General features: G+C 52.2%; 3 protein-coding genes across 3 annotated transcripts; 2 read left to right on the top strand and 1 right to left on the bottom strand.

The window, feature by feature from the left end:
- Positions 1-153: 153 nt before the first annotated feature.
- PG994_003052 (GTP-binding domain- HSR1-related protein) lies at positions 154-2,561 on the top strand (the record flags this gene model as incomplete). Its single annotated transcript, XM_066854461.1, has 3 exons — positions 154-165; positions 501-1,572; positions 1,624-2,561. 3 exons carry the CDS (start codon positions 154-156, stop codon positions 2,559-2,561), a joined length of 2,022 nt encoding a protein of 673 aa, XP_066720316.1.
- An 8,138-nt stretch (positions 2,562-10,699) lies between these two features.
- Positions 10,700-12,056, top strand: PG994_003051 (ornithine decarboxylase; the record flags this gene model as incomplete). The annotated part of the gene is made up of 3 exons (XM_066854460.1): positions 10,700-10,975; positions 11,017-11,535; positions 11,592-12,056. 3 exons carry the CDS (start codon positions 10,700-10,702, stop codon positions 12,054-12,056), a joined length of 1,260 nt encoding a protein of 419 aa, XP_066720315.1.
- A 622-nt stretch (positions 12,057-12,678) lies between these two features.
- On the bottom strand, positions 12,679-14,292 carry PG994_003050 (uncharacterized protein; the record flags this gene model as incomplete). Its single annotated transcript, XM_066854459.1, has 1 exon — positions 12,679-14,292. The coding sequence occupies one exon, from the start codon at positions 14,290-14,292 to the stop codon at positions 12,679-12,681; it is 1,614 nt and encodes a 537-aa protein (XP_066720314.1).
- Between the last annotated feature and the right edge of the window lie 5 nt (positions 14,293-14,297).

Here is a 14,297-nt window from a genome sequence, read left to right as displayed (position 1 = left end):
GGAGAAGGGAAACGAATGGCTGTCGGTCAGGCCGTAGTCGAGAGAATCAATCACTGCACATGCATGGCTTTCCCAAATAATTGCCCTTGCACCCTGAAAAGTTTTGGTGGGGTTCTGCTGGAGCCGCAGGGCTTATCGACACTGTTATCAGGCATGCTTGCTTGGGTGAGTGACGCCAGTGATTGGAGCAGCAGAAAAAAAAAGAGAATTTCGCCCCGCGCCTGGCAGTTTAGGCAAGTTGGGTCAAAGTTGCCCCTCCATTTCGGTTCGGTCATAGTGAATTAATTGGGCAATTATTCAGCCAGTCCCTGGAAGAACAAGAAACCACAGGCACGAGATCAGCAAGTGCCAAATCAAACCAAATCAAATCAACTTCTCTTCTCCATCATTCTTCTATCTGTCGTAAACTACTCGACAAATAGATTCCGATAGTTACCTACTTAAATACAAGATCTTGATATCGACTCGTCGTTGTCTCAAGTATTGGAAGGTCCCAAAAGGTTACCCCAATAGCACACACACAAACCGCCCACCATGGTGTTGGCAAAGTCCAAGGGCTCGGTCGGCCTCGGCAACTCGCTGATGAACGACCGGTTCGGCAAGGCAAGGGTTCCGATCGCAAGAAGACGGGCGTGACCCGCGTCAACCATGCGACTGGCGAGGAGTATATCACAAACGACCGCAAGGAGGCCTCGTGGGTCAAGATGCGCTCCGTCACCCAGCAGTCCGCCATGGACGAGTTCCTGGCCACCGCCGAGCTGGCCGACACCGACTTCACCGCCGAGAAGATGAACAACCTCAAGATCATCCACACCGACCAGAAGAACCCCTACCTGCTCTCCGCCAACGAGGAGCGCGCCGTCAAGAACAAGCAGAAGGCCCACAAGGAGCGCCTGACCGTCCCGCGCCGGCCCCACTGGGACGAGACCACCACGCCCGAAGAGCTCGACAAGATGGAGCGCGAGAGCTTTTTGGACTGGCGCCGGGGTCTGGCAGAGCTTCAGGAGAGCAACGATTTGCTCATGACCCCCTTCGAGCGAAATCTCGAGGTGTGGCGCCAGCTGTGGCGTGTCATCGAGCGCTCACATCTCGTCGTGCAGATTGTCGATGCGCGAAACCCTCTCATGTTCCGATCGGCCGATCTGGAGGGCTACGTCAAGGATGTCGACAATAGGAAACAGAACTTGTTGCTGGTCAACAAGGCAGATATGATGACTACCAAGCAGCGCCGGGTGTGGGCGCAATACTTCAAGGAGAAGAAGATCGCCTACCGCTTCTTCTCGGCATCTCTGGCTAAAGAGATGATCGAGGCAAGGGAGGCCGCAGAGTGGGATGGTCCGCTCAACCCACAAGCCGCAGATGCAAAGGGGAAATTCGTGGAAAAGCAACAGGAAGAGGAGTCTTCTGAGGAGGAAGACGAGTCCGAGAATGGTGACTCGGATAACGAGAAGGAAGGGGAAATGCGCCCTGGCGCAGCCTACGAAGAATCCGATGATGAAGACATTAGGATCCTAACCGTGGAGGAGTTGGAAGAAGCATTCTTGGCGCACATCCCAGAGTCTGACCCTGATAGTGAGTTTTCTCTGAAGTTGAATGAAGACACGCACTGACATCATCTTACAGATCCAGGCGAGAAGTTGAAGATTGGTCTGGTTGGATACCCCAACGTCGGAAAATCGTCCACCATTAATGCCCTCATTGGTGCCAAGAAGGTCTCGGTCTCCGCTACCCCTGGTAAGACGAAGCACTTCCAGACAATCCATCTCAGTGACAAAGTCATCCTGTGCGATTGCCCGGGTCTGGTGTTTCCCAACTTCGCCACCACCAAGGCGGACCTCGTGTGTAACGGTGTCCTGCCTATCGATCAGCTCAGAGAGTACAACGGCCCCTGTGGCCTAGTGGCTCACCGGATACCACAGCCTTTCCTGGAGGCCATTTATGGTATTCACATCAAGACGAGGCCCATCGAGGAAGGCGGCAATGGCGTCCCCACAGCCAGCGAGATGCTGTCTTCATATGCCAAGGCACGCGGCTTCCAAACACAAGGTGTGGGTCAGCCCGACGAGTCTCGTGCGGCCCGTACCATCCTTAAGGACTACGTTAAGGGCAAGCTGCTCTACGTCGAACCGCCGCCCGAGTACCCCGACGCCGCCGAGTTCAACCGCGACCTGTACGATTCGGCGCACCTGCCGCCCAAGCGGCGCGCCGTCCTGATGGCGGCCCTCGACGCCATGGACCACCCGGACGACGCGACGGTCGACACGGAGATCCTGGCCCAGCCCACGGGCTCCAAGAGCAAGCGGCTGGACAAGAACTTCTTCGCCCGCGACGCCAAGAATAAAGGCCACATGGCCATGCCGTTCAGCTACAAGTACACGGAGCAGGGCAAGGAGCAGTCGGAGACGGCCGGCGGGCGTCACCTGAGTGGTCGCAAGGCCCGCGCCATGGTGGCGCTCGAGACGGGCATGGATCCCAAGGATGTCCAGCTGGGCAGCAGTAAGAAACACTTCAAGGGCGGAGCTAAGAAGCGGTCCAAGAAGCCGGCGGCGGACGATGATTAGAGAAAGAGAAGAAGAACAAAAAAACAAAATAGGACCCGATAGGTCATTCAGGGAAATCGGTAGTCTAGTCAATGAGACTCGGAGTTGTGAATATCTCTCTCTGCCTACGGAGATGGATGATACAGAATCTGCGAATGATTTGCTTTGATACTGCCAGTATCCCCCCAAAACCCTAGAGATACTTGTCGCTGGACAAGCCTTTGCAGCCCACTCGCAGACTCAGTCACGGATCAGCCGTAGCGATCGATACTTAAACCAATATGCCTATGCAACGTTTCGGAGAAGTTACAGGTATAGCATTCTATTTGGAGTGGTAACGCTCTGGGACTACGTCGCGACCAGTTACTCCCTGGTTTACGTCAAATCACGCCCCCCTAGCGGGCCACGAGGATACCAGCGGTGACGACGATCCCAATTGAGGCAGTCTGTTTCCACCTGGGTAATTTGGACGAAGGGAAGAAAGGACGCACTAGACGTATTACGGTTTTCGGAGGACTTTCACGGCCTGAACTGCACTATATTGATTAATAGAATGGGCGATAGATAGATCACAACTTGCTTAGATTATTTCTCAACCCAAAAGTGATATATGAATTATTTGCTCTACGACTGATACCTGACCTAGGGGTGACGCCTCAGCTTGCCCTAATGTGACAGCTGATGCTATGCCATCTTGTATAATTGGTTCGTGGATCGAGGTTCCGGCAGTGGCCAACGGCCTCAATCTGTGCGGTTTTACGGTACTTGAATTACTGGAGTCCCAAGTTAGTGACTGGTCATACTCGTAGGTTTGCACCAAGATAGTGGTAGAGTATGCCAAAATTCAGAGAGTCTTGTATCCGCAGCGTATGCTAGGCAGTCGAACATTTGATAATTAAAGATTGTGTTCATCAGGAAGATTTGGGGCAGGAGCTGGTTTTGAGTAGGAAGAAGAAAGTGTAGCTTACCATAAACGAGGGAGTCACCAGTAGTAGCAGTAGCAGTAGTAGGTGGTGATCTGCTTCCTTGCAACCTCAATGCGCCAACGACACAATTGGTGAGGGCATGAGGATGAGCTCGCTTGCTGGGAAAGCCAAGCAATGCGTGAAGTAGAGAAAAGAAATAAAATGGACCTCGAATTTGGGCAGGAAATTATTTCAGAGCAAGTCTCCCCCCACATGAACTTAAGCCACAGAGATTGACGATAAGATAAGATTCGGGGCGACCCATGGGCCATAACCTACCATCTGTGGCGGAGAGGTTTTATGTGGGACGAACGACGTCTCTCCTATCCAACCTTGAACATCACGACGGCAAACGTATAACATTGAACACCTAGAAACCTTTTAAGACATGAGGCATGTTGTTGGCCAATACCTATTCCTTGAGATGCTTTCTTCATCCAGTTCACGCTGACTTTTGACCCCAGGGCAGCCACAGGGCGGATGCAGCACCTCCAATTGAGAGTCCAAGAACCATGCCAAACTCGGGTATCCGACCAGGCCAAAAGGCCACGATGCCCTGAGATTCTCAGAAGACACTTCGACTAGGAATATTGGCCTGGATGGCGATGACGTTCACCTTGAGACTTCTTAAGTTATGCAAAACATAAACTCTACACGAGGAGCAAACTCAGAGCTGTGTAACTAGTAGGGCCTATCTTTTGTGACTTGGCAGCAGGCAAGGAGAGTTGACCAGAGGTATCTGCTGATATTATACGTAGATTCGTACAAGCGCAAAATCGGGCACTGCTGGGATAACCGAGTGGTTCCCCAAGGACAAAAGGATCACCGGACTGACTTCGCCATCCGAGTCGGCGATGCTAAGCCAGAAGCCCGCTATGAGCCCTAGAGACCGAGAATTGACCAGAAAATATACCAGATCCGGGAGTCTCCAGTGAGTGTCGGTGTTAGTTGCAGTCCTCCCCTCGCGTTGGCCACTGAACACTTAGACATTGCGCAATTACTGTTTGCACAACCAAAGTCATACGTTCCTACAATTCACCGAGGTTGCATATTGCCATCTCATCTTTTTGACATGGACTTAGTAACTCCAGGTCTGTGCAAAGGAAGCAAACACTAAACAATTGACTGTGTACATGTGGGAGTATGCTTGTGTATACTTGCGAAATCGAATAGTTCACAGACTTATTTCAATGGGTTACTATGATCCATATGTGTTACTCTGTTCTCTGTATCCCATCTATAGGCTCTCTTTGCCCCTGTTGTTTAAAAAGATAGCAGCGCCAGATTTGAACTCAGGGCCGAAAAAGGCCTAGTAGAGACATTATTGCTGATAACCCCCCTTAATGGCATGACGAATCACCCTTGAAGTAATGGGTCCCAGTGAACAATCAGGAGCCACCATCATGAATTCCATACCCTTTCATGACATCTAATCCAAGTATCACTGTCACTCCTCCTTCACCGTCCTCTTCGTAAGTCCTTTGGATCCAAGGATCACTAAATCTTCAAAAATTATCGTTGCTTGATCTGAGATCGGGACTAACCGGTTCTCATTTGTGAATGTGTAATAATGGTTGTCCATGTACGAAGCACCGACTCGAGCTTTGGCAAAAATATCACGCCTTTGATGTTCTTTGCCAGTATTTTAAGTGTGGGGGAATAAGTAGGCAATAATGCCCAGTTACTGGAGGCATCTATAACGACCTCAAGTATAAGCATGTGAATGTGATTGAGCACAAGCTGGCAGCAGTTGAGCTTGGAACCAGACCCGAATCCAGCACCAGGAGTGAGAAAAAATTGGGCGAGCTGGCAGGCTGGATGAATCATCGCCGATTTATTCACCCCGCCAACTCATGCGGGGGATCACATTGATACCGTAAACCAACTTTATTAAGACCTATAAACCACCAAGTCGAGAAGGAGGGTAAACTTCGGCACAGCAACTATCAGTAGAAGCAGGAACCCGACTCAAACCCGGCACAGGGCCCGAACTCGGCACCGGGTAAGAGGCATAAGAAAATGAGCTGGAGGGTTGAATGGACGAACCACTTCCACCCCGCCAGCCTGAGCGATCACATAGGATGATAGAACCAGGTCCTATTAGAACCTGTAGCTACCACTTCACAGGGGGTAAAATTGGGCACATCATCCAGGCTATCGGTCTCTTATGAACAACGTCCTAACAAAGCATGGCAACAATCACCACTATCATCACACTGGGCACTTAATTATCTCCTGAGGCAACTTTTCTACTCTATATACCATGGCCGCACGCCTAATACTTCTCCCCCTTATCAGACCTTACATTCCAGGCACAGTCTGTCCACTTACCACCATGGTTCACGTTTACAACTCGACCTGCCAGACTCTACTTATAGGTTTAATGAACTGATCATTCGCCCATAAGTAACACACAAATTGTCTGGTTCCTAGAAGTGCCCTATTTTCCATCTAATTCAGAAATATTTTCCCCATGTAATGAGGAAACGGGACGTTTCGTTAAATCTACCCCTATTTCACTTTGGCCAGGGAGCGTTGAATAGAAATGTCAGGAGGCGAGACTGAAGATCATCACATGTCTATCTTGGATCAATTAACCTTCTGATACTTTAAGAACTTTCATCAACCAACACAGGGGCTTGGAAAGACAGTTCTGACTTCGGGGGCCCTGGGTGGTGAACACGCTGGATTTCCGACGACTCGGTTTTCGCAGCCCTCTATTCGAAGGTCCTCACACACTCGCTTTTCCCATTTTCACTTAATACTTGGAAATCTTCCATATCCACAGCGTTTTGCTTTCTCATCATCCTCAAGTTCATCGGGCCGTACGCCACCTCCGTCTCTAGTGTGACACCCATGTATTCTGCTAAATAATGGCATCATTCATGTTGAACAAGAGTACAATGCTACCATCACCGATATGTATGGCCATTGATAGATATGGACAGCAGTATCACAGACGCCTGGCCAAGAAAGAACGCCCATAGTGTTGCCCATGGCCTTCTTCAATGGCGCGGCATAGAAATCTACCCCGGTCAATGCCAATAGACGGAAATGACAAGCCGTGACCTGTATGAGTTAGCATAGGCCACAGAGGGGTAAGTTGTTAGATGGAGCTCAAGATAAGTGTGTCTCATACACGGTACTTCTCTCCCAGTAGAAGCAGTTTGTATGGCAAGGAGACAACTTACGTAAGGGGATACTACGATCCTCTGGCCATTGCGATGATCGACTGATGCACCCCCTTTCACTGAGTGCAGTCAATTTTACCTTGTGGGTGCGCTTATTTCCGTCCGCCTTCATCAGCCGCGGCTTACACAGGAAAAGGGGTAAGTGCACCACGTGATGTTTTTTGTGTACAGTCACTATTGATGAGGGCTATGGAAGGTCTCCCGAGCCCGCACAGCCCACTGGATCCCCAGAACCAGTGCTCAAGGGTGAGTCATACCGGGCAAGAGCAAAGGCAAGGCGTATGTGTTCGCCATCGCCCCTATGAACTCCTAAGCTCTTGGCTCCTCTTCGAAGCAAGGACTGATGGCCCGAGTAAGGCAGGTTTTTAAAGAACCGGTTTTATAGTATTTTAAATATACCAGGCTTAGCGGTTAATTTAAACCCTTAAAAACTTAGGGTAAAAACTAGACCTAGCTTTTATACTATTTTTAGTATATATTTTATATCGATAGCTTATTAATATTAGCCGGAAGTCCGGCCCAAAGCCTGCCGATGTTCCGGTGGCCCCGGTGGCCTAGGAAAAGGCGCTGAAATTCTCCTTTTTACTCTTTTTCTAGGTTTTTTCTAGCCCTCTTCTCAGCCCAGCTAGGAGGCTTAGCGCACGTGATTAAAAAAACTTCGTTTATTAGTTTAAACTAGTTTATTTTAATTTAAAAAAAACCTAGTTTATTAGTTTAAACTAGTTTATCTTAATATAAAGAAACTTAGTTTAAACTTAAAAACCTGGTTTTTACCCTGCCCTAGGCCCGAGCTGCCTTAGTGGGGCTTAGAACGTGGGCTTTCGAGATTTGGGTTTGTTCAGGGTTTAGGTCGGCTGGTAGTGGCATTTTGCCACGGGCTCAAGCAGTTGAGGTAAGTCCCACGCTGCCAGTTGAGACTGGAATTAGAGATTGAAGCACATCTATCTGTATCGAATGTGAGCCGCCGTGTCAAAGTACAAACCTCAAGTCAAATACTAAGTGTAGAGTAGTTGTCGCGACCTAGTCGCCCTGCGTTGGAAGTGCTCGGGAGGTTCCCGTTAGGTGGGGTGGATTAGTAGGAAACCAAATCAGCAATGATCCCGATTCCCTGATGAGCGAACGATGCCCGGCCATCGCTATTTTGCCGTCACGCTGTCCGTCATCCACCAGAAAAAAAAAGTGTTTGTTGACAGCGCGCGACGTTTCTGAGTTTCAGCATCTGGAACGTTGTTGCCGTACTTTTGGCATATGGACAACATCATTCCCGAGCATCTTGACTCGTTCTCAGCAGATATAGCAGCTTGGACGCGTGGTTTGCGAGAGGCCCAGGGTAAGGATGGAGAGTTTTGCTATTGCATGTAGCTAACACTTAGGGTACGTTATGCACTCCAGGTGTTCGTCGCCCTTGGGCGTTGGGCACAAAAAGCCAGGAAACCCATGGAGGTGTAGGACACGGTCCCAAACACCATTGAAACTACCGGCCGCCCTCCGGTCGCATAGAAGAAGCTGTAAGTGGCAGTGGTAGGTTGATGTGAGCAATGAAATCGCAGAGCCTGCATTGCGATGGTCCCTGTATCTGTTGTTGAGTGTTACTCACAGTTACAGCACAGCTGAGATTCAGACTGGTGGTGTGCTAGTTTAACCGGAGATAAGACCCGGCAGTCCCGGGTTATAACCCGTGTCACAAGCCTCATCTGCTGGTCCGACGGAGGGAGCATCAGAGCTGACCGCTTTTCGGGAGATGGACTGAATCATGCTCTGGTTCTTGGACCTTCCATTTCTCCATCATCGGATAAAATCATTTGATTTGCAGTAGCCTCAACCGGATATAGCAGTCTGGTGGTTAGCAGAGCGCAAGAGTGAAGATGGCAAAGCAGACCAAGCATGATATGCGCGTGGTTTTTGCTCGGATCTAAGACACGCAGGATCCTGTCAGGCATCAGAGTGAGACATGTTTGTGAGGTTGATCTGGGTTATTAGTGCATTGCCAGTCAGCCAGCACCCAGCCAGCCAGCCAGCCAGAAATCTCCCGAAATTAAGAATGAAGGAAGGATAGACACGTTGGTGGGATGCAGTGTGTGTTCCCCTGCTGTCCTGCAGGCTGCATGTGCATCAGCAACCTACCTACATATCTAACTGAATATAGGAGACAAGCAGGAGCCGGGCGTTGAATCACAAGTTGCGGTCAGGTTCACAGCCATGGTGATTCGTCGCAACATTCATCCAGAATCCAGAATATTGGGGCTGGAACACAGATCGAGAAATGAGAGATGCCGAGTAGGTGTAGGTCGCTTGTGGTTGGACAGAAGAAAGCGCGACGGGCATGTCGTGTCTTTCCTTGACACTTGACGAGCTGGTAGCAAGTACGGAGTATGCGCGCGAATACCCGATGTCAGTCTGGATGGGAAATGGAAGTAGTGGTGGGGCATAGCCCAATTCAGACTGAGGCCTGCCTGACTGCGCCCTGCATGGACGTTCCTCAGTGGGATCGGGCCACGACACGGCGCATCGGAAATCGCTCAGTGGCTGCACCTAAACCACTTCCAATAGTTCCCCTGACAGCAGGCCCAGGATTGTTGCATTCGGCCAGATCAAATCAGTCACGGATCCTCCGTCTCCCTACTGGACGAACAGTCCAGCGTGATAAATAAGCAAAATCAAGTTACAACCACCAGTGTTTCTTTAGGTATGCGCTTAGGCCTGAGGTAGCCCCGTAGCCCACTGACAGAAGACCAAAGCCCCCCCGCCCCTCTGTACCATTCCCTCCCATTTTAATCCCCGCCATCTGTGGGAAAGGGAAAAAACTCATACGTGTAAGAAGGAGAGAGGCACCATTCACGCTTCCTCACGATTGTCACAACTGAAGACTGAAGTCAATAACAAATTGCTTCGCATCTGCGCCGTCTACTCCATCGCCAAGCCGCAAGTTGCAAAATCCGTGAAGCCGTAGCGACGACAGTAACAACGGCTTGTCACGACCAGTGAGTGCATTAGTTTGTCGAACGGTACGTATCCATGTCATCAAGCCTGAGATGTTTCCAAGTTGGAGTCCTAACGTCATCACATGCCCCAGAAATTTGCTCCTGCCCATCTTTTTTTCGCCCCACTACCGAGAAAGCGGCAAGGACGAGGAGTTTTTGATATTTTTATTTTTCTGCCACTGCGGTTCCCATCCACATTTGGATGCAACCCGCGCTTCAGCCCACCAGCGAGAAAAAAAACCACTAAAACCAAAGACAGCTAGGACAAGGGCGACGACGACACCAACTTCTCCCACTCAATATTTATGTTTAGATTTTGTTCTTAAATCCCTCTTCTCCCCCTTTCCCGTTACCAGTCACACACTTCATCAATCTTCCACCACCTCGGTATTCAACAACCTCTCCAACCAGACAAGCGAGAACGTCTGCCTCGTTTATGCAAGTCATCTTAACCGTCCACCGCCGCTAGAAAAGTCGAGACTTTTGTCCCCCCCCCCGTACCTGCGGACTTCCCCTCCCGACTGCCTTTGGTCTCTACAAAGGCAACTCCGCGACTACGGCTTCCTCGGCCGTCAACTTCATCTCAGATCAAGATTTCAGCCTGCGACAGACCTTCCACATCATCAACTCCCGCCCACCTCCTCCGCCTGCTGAAGTTTCTTGAGCAAGCAAACGTGCCGCTTTCGTTCGACTTCCCTCCGCACCCGAACCCCCCGTTCCACCCCAACCGCCAGCTGCCGCATAGGACGAGTTCTGCGGTTCTTCCTCTTGTAGGAGAAGAGTCGAGGAGGCCTCGTCAGATCGCTTCGGGATCAGAAAGCTACCGTTTCGACCCCCTTAACACTCAGAGATACCTTGTGGTTCTCCCTTCTATATATTACACTGTCTTGTGTGTCTTTGTGTCTCTCTAGAGATCTATACCGAGATAGTCTACCAACCACCAGAGTTACCTCTGAAGTTCACAACCGAACTCAGAAACGACTCCTCTCCCGCCCATCCGCACCATCCTGAAATCAAGGGATATGGTGATGGCAACAGCTACCATTGAGCAATTTGCACCGGTTACGTTTAATTTAAACAATAACCATACATTGACTCCTGTCAAGACGGACTTCTTTCTTGAGAATCACCAGAATGGCGCTGTTCTAGGCAAACACCTGATCGGCGATGCTCTTCGCTGCCGCGTCGAGAGCATCGACCACGAATCATGCGAGCCCGGAGATGAGGATACCTTCTTTGTGGGCGATCTTGGCGAGGTCTATCGCCAGCACATGCGATGGAAGAAGAATCTTCCTCGCGTCAAGCCTTTCTACGCTGTCAAATGCAACCCAACCCCCAGGTTCTCCAGCTTCTTGCTGCACTGGGAACTGGATTTGACTGCGCTTCCAAGGCCGAGATTGAGCAGGTCTTGAACATGGGCGTGGATGCCGAGCGCATCATCTACGCACAGCCCTGCAAGACCAACTCCTACGTCCGCTACGTCGCCAACAAGGGCGTCAAGCAGATGACCTTCGACAATGCTGACGAATTGCGCAAGATTGCAAAGCTTTACCCCGAAGCTGAGCTCTTCCTCCGCATCCTGACCGACGACTCGTCCAGCCTGTGCCGTCTCAGCCTCAAGTTCGGTGCTTCCCTGGATGACACTGACAACCTTCTGTCACTTGCCAAGGAGCTTGGTCTCAATGTTGTGGGAGTCAGCTTCCATGTTGGATCAGGCGCTTCCGACCCTCTTTGCTTCCTCAAGGCTGTCCAGGATGCCGACACCGTTTTCAAGCAAGCTTATGCTCACGGCTTTGACCTGAAGACGTTGGATGTTGGTGGCGGTTTCAGTGGCGATAGCTTCGAAGCCATGGCTACCGTCCTCCGCGGAGCCCTCGACGAGTATTTCCCTCCTCGATCAACATCATCGCAGAGCCCGGCCGCTACTATGTCTCCTCGGCGTTCACCATTGCCTGCAACATCATTGCTCGCCGCACCATCCACAACCCCGCCACTGGCGAATCGAGCTACATGGCTTACGTCAACGACGGCCTGTATGGCAACTTCAGCAGCATCATGTTCGACCACCAGCAGCCGATTGCCAAGATTCTGAGCGCAGGCCAGAAGGTCTTGTTCGATTCTCCCACAGCCGAGGGCCTCCCTGCCCGAATTGGCGGTGGCATTGAGTATTCCATCTGGGGCCCTACCTGCGATGGTATCGACCGCATCACCGAGAGCATTCGCTTTGACCATGAGCTCGATGTCGGCGACTGGCTCTACTTCGAGGACATGGGCGCATACACCAAGTGCTCTGCCACCAAGTTCAACGGCTTTTCGGATGCCCACGATGTCGTCTACGTTTGCAGCGAGCCCGGCGCTCGTGCCGTTCTTGGGTTGTAACCGTCCACTTGCTTACTAGTTTTCAAGTGGTGGTTCTTGTCTCTGTGGGGTGCTTTCATATTATGTTTTAGAGTTGCAATGGCCGTTGAGGCATCGTCTATCGATCTTGCACCATATAGAAATACTTTCTTCCACTTATATACACCAAAAAAACCAGGCAGCACAAAATAGACATTGGTCTGGACATGTTTCACGTTGCCTTTTATTGAAATTGCCTCCCCTTTTGACTACTCGCGTACCACCGATCATTCCTTCCACACTAACTGGGTCTATCTTACTACACAACCAGTCCGCGTTGTTATTAATTGATACTCATATTCATTGCACTATCAGCAAGCCTTGGTTAGATGGTCTGATATCATCGCATTGGGTGGAAAGGGATAATAAGTACATTTCCAACAACGAAATCAGCTTGATGTTACACATTATCCATTCCAATGAGCCTCGGCCCTCGTGTCTATCGCCACGCCTCTTTCCTTGACTACCACACCCCCTCATCCAAAATGAACACATTTACCAAATAGCCAATACACTATCAACAAAGCCCTTCTTCTGACTACCCAAACCCCTAATCCTCATACTCATAGGCCAGTATCCGCCGCCATCTGGCAGCGCCATAGCGTCAGGATGATAATGTACTGCAGCTTCTCGTACACGGTGCCGGTCGGGATGCCCACGTAGCCCGGGGGGCCGCCCCTGCGCGAACTTCTCGCTGCTCTCGGGGTCGGAAGCGGGCCGGTTGGCGTCTGCGCCCCCTCATGTCCCACGTGAGGGAGCCGATGACGGGACCGTCGGGCATGTCGCGGCGGTGTTTGGGGAGCAGGGGCGGCGGCTCCTCGGTGGTGAGAGGGGCGGGCGGGAGAGTGTAGGGCGCTCCTCGTCCTCCGACTCCGACTCCGACTCCGACTCCGACGCCGACTCCGGATCTTCCGGATCTGCCAGCTCCGGTTGCTCCATCTCCATCTCCATCTCCTCCACACTCTGCCCCTGCCCCTGCGCCTTCTTCCGCTCCTCCTCTAGTGCCTCTCGCTGTATCTGCTTCTTCAACTGCTCGAACTTCCGCTGCGCCTCCACCGGCAGGCCCAACTGCGGCGGCGGCAGATGAGCCGGATAACCATCGGGAACCGGACCCAGCGCGTGCGCCGCCTTCGCGTGCACCGTCGTCATTATCGCGCCGCCGTCGGTCTCCTCCTCCTCCTCCTCCTCCTCCTCCCTCCTCCTCCTCTCCCTCGCGGAGGATATCGGTCCACTCGGCGATGTTGGCCTCGCGGGCCCGGATGCGCGCGCGCGCCTCGCGCTTGGACGCCTCGGCCTTGAGCAGCCGCGCGACGGCATGCTTGTCCGTCTCGATCCAGGCGCGCTCCTGCTCGATCCAGTCCTGGAGCCGGCGCTCGTACGCGTCGCCGAACTCCTCGTCCGTGACGTCGGCCGCCAGCGCCAGCAGGCAGAGCTGCAGGCTGCGCAGGTACCGCGTCCGCCACGCCGTCATGCACCAGGCTTTGAGCATCGTGGTGTCGGTCTGGACCTGGGGCTGCGGCTGGGTCTGGGTCTGCGTGCTGGTGGTGGACTTCGCCAGGATGACCTCCTCGGCCTGCAGGGCCGTGCGGAGGCGCGTCAGCATGGCGCGCATGGACGGGTCGGTCTTGCCGGAGACGGTGGTGGTGTAACCGACGTCGCCTTTGAGGTTCGCGGCGTTGGCCGCCATGGCGTGCACGTCCCGGCTCAGGGTCTGGATGTACTGCCACACGTCCTCGTACGCGTTCACGAAGTTCTGCCACTCGGGCCGGTACCGCTTCGCCGTCTCCACCTTGATCGGCTCCGTGGGCGTCACAAGCAGCGTCCCCTTGACCAGCGGCGCCCGCTTGCCGGCCTCGGCGCGCAGGCTGGCGACGTCGTTGAGGGCGTCGTTGAGGGTGTAGTAGTTGTTGTCCTCATCCTCTTCTACTTCTTCTTCTTCTCCGTCCGTTTCGGCTATCTGCTGCGTTGCTTCATACAAGGCATCAGCAACGCGTTTGGATTTGCCGAAATTTGTAGCCTTCAAAATAGCATCGATCTCTTCTCGTGACATTCCCCTGGGTTTCTTGGGAGCGGGCTGTTCCGTCTTCTGCTTCTTGGCAACTGGCGCGGCGGTGCTGCTATTAGCGGGCACGCTTCTCTTCTTGCCGTTGTTGTTGTTGTTGCTGGCAGCCTTGCTGCCGTTAGACTTGATCTTCGGGGCCGCTGTCGTTACGCGCATCGACG

The sequence above is a fragment of the Apiospora phragmitis genome, assembly GCF_038363925.1.
Source record: "Apiospora phragmitis strain CBS 135458 chromosome Unknown utg000003l:1.0-2676785.0:1.0-2680665.0, whole genome shotgun sequence".
Taxonomy (NCBI): domain Eukaryota; kingdom Fungi; phylum Ascomycota; class Sordariomycetes; order Amphisphaeriales; family Apiosporaceae; genus Apiospora; species Apiospora phragmitis.
The sequence above is the reverse complement of the archived record's forward strand: the minus strand, read 5'-3'. Positions and strand labels throughout refer to the sequence as shown.